The sequence below is a fragment of the Phaethon lepturus genome, unplaced genomic scaffold, assembly GCF_000687285.1.
Source record: "Phaethon lepturus isolate BGI_N335 unplaced genomic scaffold, ASM68728v1 scaffold1112, whole genome shotgun sequence".
In the NCBI taxonomy this organism is placed as follows: domain Eukaryota; kingdom Metazoa; phylum Chordata; class Aves; order Phaethontiformes; family Phaethontidae; genus Phaethon; species Phaethon lepturus.
Window position 1 is genome coordinate 3,078 of NW_010523837.1, and position 7,170 is coordinate 10,247.

Here is a 7,170-nt window from a genome sequence, read left to right on the forward strand (position 1 = left end):
CCTCTGACGTCACACACCAGCACAGGGATAAGGAAGTGCACAAAATAGAACTTACATTTCATACTGCACTCTTAATGTCCATACACACCTTACCATGAATAATCACTTTGGAATAATGAGTGGAAAACGCTAGAAATGCTCTCCATAGTTCAAAAGGCAACTCAAACAATTACATTTTTGGGTTTTTTTTAAACAGGCACTAAAGTTTCAGTTTTTTCCTGTCTCCTCTCCTGAACGGGAGGGCTACAACATGCCGTTCAGATTAAAAAAAAAAAAAATTTAAATTCCCCAAAACAGTAATTCTCACGCAGCAACATTCCTTACTTCTAGCTTACTAGAAGTGCTCTGCAGAAAATGCTGGCAAATTATGCAAGAGAAGCTCATGCCTCAGAGAAAACCAAGCACTTCAGTTACCTCTAAGGTTAAGTAGATCAACACTTCTGACTAGAACTAGATTTCCGCCCTATCCTATGAACAAGTTTATTGCTTTAGAAGACATCTCTGGGAACTAACTATATTAGCAGGAGAGTACAAGCAAGTGGTTTTCCCTTCCTCATCAGTTGAAGCAACAGCTGAAGTGGGGTCAGCCAAAAGTACTGCACCTTGTTTGTTTTACAGGAATAAATCCCACCCCCATTGAGAGTCTACAATTTGCTTTGGCCTGAAGCTCTTGGAGGTAGCTGACCGGAGGCCCCACAACCTGCGAGAACCATGTTGTAGGTGGGGAGTCTCCCTAACAGTGGTTTGCTGATTGTCTTGGACATTTGGTGACTAAATGATCAGCCTTCTTGTAGAGCAGGCTAGTGTTAAGTGCAGGAAAAGATTGCGTTGAAGAAGGAGATGTGCAAGGGAAGAGAGGAGTAGCTTGAACAGGATCTTGGATCCCTTCAGAAATGGAAAAGGTTTGAAACATTTACTAGCGGCAGATGAAAAGCAGAGAGAAAGTGAGCAGCTGCTCAAACTAAAAACTGCATCAAGCTCATGCTCTCTACTCCCCCAGAAGTAAGGAATAAATCACACTGGGATCAGCTCTCCCCCTTGGTCAGTGTTTTTCCAGACAGATCCCTCCCTCAGCCTATCGACCAACCCTTTGAACTCAAGCCATTCTGAGGACACAAGTTCCATGGTGTTTTGTTGTTTTTTTTTTTTTAAGTTAAGTTTATTTAGCAATAGAAGTATGTACATGTAAGAGAATCCCCTGCAGCACGAGACATGCACAAAGCAGTGAGGGACTGAAAGTGGTGCTGCTCAATGGCCTTCCTCATCACCTGTCATCCCATTTACTCGGCAGCAGGGCCAAGATTAGAAAGGGAGAGGTGAGAAATTATCAGTCCACGTGGCAGAGTCTTCAGGCAAAGCCTTCCCAGCAACCAGTATTAAAACAAGCGGGCGCCATAGCCAAATGTCTGTTTAATGCCCTCAAAGTAGTAGCGCTGCCAGCCTTGCTTTGTTCTCTCCTCCTCACTGGCTGGAATGCCCTTGCCTTCTAAGCACACCTCTGTCTCGCCACCTTTGTCAGTGAAGTTCAAGGTGATTGTTGCAAAGTGCCCTAGAGGAATCAAAGAAAATCTGTCAGCAGTGTGTAGTATAGTATATGCTGCCCCAAGGAGCTGCTCTGCTCCTCCTCTCACAGGGCAACACTTAAAAGACTCCCCAGGATCCTTCCCAGAGGATCTATTTATGACAGCTGCAGGCCTTCCTCAGAAACAGAGGGAGGAGAGGGCTCCCTCTTCATGGAGTTTGAAGCTGTTGCAGCCACAGCTGAGCAAGCTGCTACTTCATCATTCCTAATCCCTGGCCACTGCTCTAAGCCATGGCTGATGATTCTGACACGACTGCAGGGCATGAAGCTGGGATAATGCTGGTGCAGCTCCCAGAACACTGTGTGCTCCCCGATCACGAGCCAGAGTGCAGTGTGGCAAATGGGCCTGGAATTCTTGAAACACAGGCAAGGGCTGTAATACCATCGTCCATGTTTGGACTACTTACCAGCTGGCCAAGATTTAAATCTCCATTTCATGACAAGTTGCTTCTCAGGAACCTTGAAAAGAGAAAGACTGAGTAGTAATTTTTCCCAAATTCTGCAGTCTAATAGAAAACAACTAGAATTGTCTTGATCTGAAGCCTTAGAGACCCCTTGATTAACACACACACATACAGGGGGAAAGAGATTTTACGTGTCCTTTTCCTTCCACTGCTATTCTAGGAAGGTAGGTCACAGTACAGCCCCAAACACTGAGACAGTGTCCCTGTCCAGAAAACTTTAGTGACAGGAGGGCTAGAGAGCAAAAGGGTCAGTTACTATCGTTAACAACCCTGAAAGCCCTAATAAGTAAAACCACACAAAGACACAGTAGATGCATGACTGGAAGCCAGATTTTCTCCCCAGACCAAAGTCCCATACATTAATCCATACTATAAGGAACACTTCAATAGCTACAGCGATTATAGATACCTATTGCGCACCAGGCAGAACTGCACAGTTAGGTAACTGAAGCACTATTACAGGATTGATACCTCAAAAATAAAAAGGCTGCCCCTGAGCAAGATATACGTGTGCTAGTTAGCACTTACTAGGTCAACAAACTCTCCTGTGACACTGCCATCCAGCAATTGAAACTTGCCTCCCTTATCAGCCTCCAAGGCAGCTTGTGCGTGGGTGAAAGCTTGGACCATCTGAAAAGAATTCAGGAGGACACGTGTATTACTTGACATTATCTGCTTGCAAACTTGTCACCTAACACCTCCCACCCAGTTACAAAAGCTCCAGAAGAGAAGGTAAGTCAATAGCGTAAGGTCTTCATCAAGAGAAGACAAAAACCTTGCCCTGGCCAGAAAAGCAGTGTTACAACCACTACAGCAGCATTCTGCCTGCCAAAGGAAAAGAACCCTTAGCTTTCATGTTCTATGCAGTGTTCTGTAAGCCACACTTTGATTTACTCTGATTCCTTAATGAAACCTAGTGCTAAGAAAAGGTAATATTTTTAAGGGAAAAAAAAAAAGATAAGAAAAGGCAAAAAAGAGTAACAAAAGACTAAGACCATGTTTAAATAATGATACAATCTTGTGCTCTCTTCTTAAACTATGTAACGGTGTGCAGGAGAGCAGAAGCTATTCCCAAAGTACGCTTGGATACCACCTAACCTTAAAAAAACAAAACAAAACCAAAAAGCACACAGCTGTAAATCCCACAATATCTGACCATATGCAGTAAGGGATACACCCACAGATAGGTGCTGACACCAGTCTGGAACTGGCTTCTGGCTGGCATTAATCATCTCTTGTCAACTGTGTTAAAAGATGCACATGCAAGCTTTAAGCAACTGTTCTGCGGACCAGCTTTCTTATTCCATTCTCCTGGATTGTTGAGTGTCCTACAGAACGCCTTGAAAAACTTCTTAGGAACAACCTCCTGTGTGTGAAGAAAAATTGTCAGAACAAGACTGGCATTACCTCCTGAGTAACAAATACTCGGTAGAGCTCCTCAGGAGAAGTTAAGAAGGTGTCCTTCAAGCTGATCTTACAGGTAGGTATCTTGACTCCTATGGATTTGGACTGTGATGTGGCAGTACTGCTGCTAGCGGCCGTCTAACAAAACAACAAGCAAAGCAAACACACATATACTTTTTTCAGAAAAAAATAATCAACAAGTGGTTCACATATCCAAGAGAAAAAAAAAAGGCATTAGGTACAACCATATTTGAGTGTACAAAGCAGATTTATTGCTCTGCTTGAATTAAGAAATACCATGTGCTGCAAATATAAACAGTCAGGCCTACACCACAGATTGCCAGTTCCTGAATATATATCCTATAAACAGCATAGGTTGCTCCTGTAAGCCCCGGAATCTAATACTGAGTACCTTTCTTCACAGATCCAAAAGCATGTTTGCACAGTTTTATTTACCTTGCGGTCTTCTGCTTTAGGAGCCACCTGAGGTGTTGTTTCCGTATGTTCACCATTCACTGTGGGCAAAATCATGCCCTGGGTGAATTCTGGAAAGACAGGAATGCACCCATGAAACTAATAAAAGATCAAGTAAACCTTTTAACTGTTCTTTGAAATATACAATCAAAAAGGGCTTCTTGGTTTCTCCCCTGCTCTTGCTAGCACCCACAACTTGAAACAGTTTTTAAAAAAAGCAAACAGATCTCTTTTTACAAGCAATTAATTCTACTTGTCCTCACTACTCTCCACTGAAGGCCGTATCAGAACCTGCCTACACTAACAGTTAGGAACTTACCCCCTCTTCCTAGCCTAGACATACCAACCACTATCTTCCACATGTTGCTCTCACATTAATGTTAGCCTTACACTCATGTAGCTTTTTTTCCTCTCACTCTCTAATATAAACAGCAATCACATCTCAAATACTTTTATCTTGCTGGTCTAGAAAAACCAAACCAAGCTTTTCCATTTCTTTCCAGACCACCTCTCCATTACTTGTACCGTTGTAGTACAGAATAAAGTTATTTCTAACTCCTATCTTCAATTTATCCTTTTTGACACCAGATGCCAGGACTACACACCTGAACCTGGGCGGGGAACTCACCAGTGCCCTGTTCAGCAGCACTAGCACTTTTATAACTCCCTAGAAGCTTCAGCCTCTTTCAGCATCACGTTTGCTTTTTCTCCAGCTCCATCACTTCTGCCTTTACCAATCATAAAACAGTTTGCTCTTTCTCCTTTGTCTTCATCTGTTCAAACTGGCAAAATTTTATTATGGACCAGAATTTTATTTTATGTGTACAATCTTGTATCCTGCAGTAATTAGTTCCCACCTATTCTTATTTATTCCAGCCCACAGGATCATACAGCTCTTCCTGAATAACACTCTCATCTTCCACTGGTTGAATGCATCTCCCACCCTGAACACTAAAATACCTGAAAAAACCCAAGGGTACAGAAATTTGATCCTGGAAAAACAGCAATCAGTGGTGGTTTGTACTCAGCAAAACTTGTATATCTATCTAGCGCATGTAGTGTAATACAGGCAAACGGATATAAAAAGCAACTGCAGCATTCCCAGCCTGTACTAGAGAGCAAAGCCAAACTCAACCAAAGCACACTGATTTAACTCCAACTGCTGGAATCTGATTTATCTTCTAAAAAAAAGTAATTTTGATCCAGGTGCTGAGACAGTTCATTTAATGACACCAACAAAACCTGCAGAGCGATTTCCAGTTGTCAGTTGTTCTTAAATCCAAACACTAGATGCCTTTACTAATGTGGCAAAAGAGAAAAAACAACAAACTAGAGAGGAGATATCACCTTTCAAGTGAGTAAGCAAACTAAAGGCCAGACTGTGCCACATGCAGTGACTGACACTGTGTCACTGGGATAGCAAACACATTTTACTGGCTTTATTTTCTCTATAGCTGAGCTTCAGCCTGTGAAGGACATTCTCAGCTTTAAAAGATAAATCCAGAAATGCTGTTTATTATTGGCTTATCACCAAAACCAATCTTTCTGGGCTCTGCTATAGTATCTAGACACAGAAGTGCTCCCGCCAACTGCTAACCATTCTCAAAAGAGACAGAAATATTACTGGTGTTGCTCTGATACCTTCCTGTTGAGATGGGGTGAGGAACTAATATTCATTCCTCTCAGTACCTCCATCCCTTCTTTAGTATTAGCCCATAACACTTCTCCCTCTGAGTTACATACCCGTTTTGAGAGTGCTGATGTAAGTTTTCATTGCATCTCTAATTTTTTTTGCACCTTCTTGCTTCATCAGGGTCTTCAAGTTAGTGTCAGGCTCATCTTTAGCAAGGCTGACATGGATCTAAACAACAAGGACAAGTGCTGATTAACAAAGCCATATTTGCACAGTCCTTTTACTACTCAATTCAACATCACAGTTAGACTTTGGCTAAACTTTCACAAGCAACAGTACAGTTTTATTAATCTTTCATTTCAGCGCTCTCAACCTATAGTAATACATGCATGTACCTAAGCACCTTCAGGTGCTATAGAGCCCTTATATCTAGAAGACAGGAATTAGTTTGATAAAGATAAAACATGATAGGGAGGGACTCTTCATCAGGGAGTGTAGTGACAAGATGAGGGTAACTGTTTTAAACTGAAAGAGGGCAGATTTAGGTGAGGGTGGTGAGACACTGCAACAGGTTGCCCAGCAAAGTTGTGCATGCCCCATCCCTGGAAACATACAAGGCCAAGCTGGATGAGGCTTTGAGCAACCTGATCCAGTGGAAGGTGTCCCTTGCACATGGCAGGGGGGTTGGAACCAAATGATCTTTATGGTCCCTTCCAATCCAAACCATTCTATGATTCTATTAACTTAAGTAGTCTCTAACACTAAAAAAGTTCCACAAAAATGTTCTAAAAAAGGTAAGATAGAAGGAAATATTAATGCTGTGAGGACTCCTGTTAAAACAGCCATACAGCAAGCAGTATTAGCCTTTAGCTGTGCTTACCTCAACTTCATCAATGTCATTTTCATCTGAGAGATTAGGAATCTCCACATAACCTTTGTATTTCACTCCTGTCTTTGAGGTGCCTGCAATTACAATTATGTTGTTCAGATCAACATTTCTTACTCTGGCTGCTGTAAAAGTAAGCTTGTATTGCCTGATAATACAATACTCCCCTTATTATTATGTCCCAAATGAGATAAGTATCCTTATCCTTGGATAGGGCCTTGAAAACAGGAGGAGAGAACACACTCACCAGTCCATGCCAGCTTGATAGCCCACTCATAGAAGAATATAAGTTTCCCTTTGCGGTTGTTAATGGAGGCCTCTCCATCCAGTTTGCTCACTTCTGTCACCTCACAAGCCCCTTCTTCACTTTCCACCCGGACAGGCAGGAGGAGGGTTTTCAGCCGCTCTGTGGACCAGTTGGAGGCATCCCGCTCAGTCCTGCGAGAAAACCACCCGGTGTGAGAACGTGGGACAGGCCACACCGCCAGCACACACCGGGGCTACACAGCCTTCCCCCGGTCCTTCCCTCCCTGCCCCGCTCCAACACGGACACACACACACACACACACACAGAGCCCTTCCCCAGGGCACCCCCACACACTGGCTCGGCCACCCCACAAGCACACGGAGGCGGCAGCGGCCTTCTCGGGGCACCAGCCCGGACACCCCCACCCCAGCACCAACGTGCACGCAGGGGAGAGAGGGACGAACCCCTCCGCGGGACACA

The 7,170-nt window shown here is 43.4% G+C and overlaps 1 protein-coding gene across 1 annotated transcript; it reads right to left on the reverse strand.

Moving 5' to 3' along the window:
- Positions 1 to 1,143: 1,143 nt before the first annotated feature.
- Positions 1,144 to 6,943, reverse strand: AHSA1 (AHA1, activator of heat shock 90kDa protein ATPase homolog 1 (yeast); the record flags this gene model as incomplete). The annotated part of the gene is made up of 8 exons (XM_010282220.1): positions 1,144 to 1,549; positions 1,990 to 2,041; positions 2,575 to 2,676; positions 3,454 to 3,588; positions 3,907 to 3,995; positions 5,668 to 5,785; positions 6,438 to 6,520; positions 6,691 to 6,943. Coding segments are annotated over 8 exons (1,005 nt in total), but the record flags the coding sequence as incomplete, so codon positions are not given.
- Positions 6,944 to 7,170: the final 227 nt, after the last annotated feature.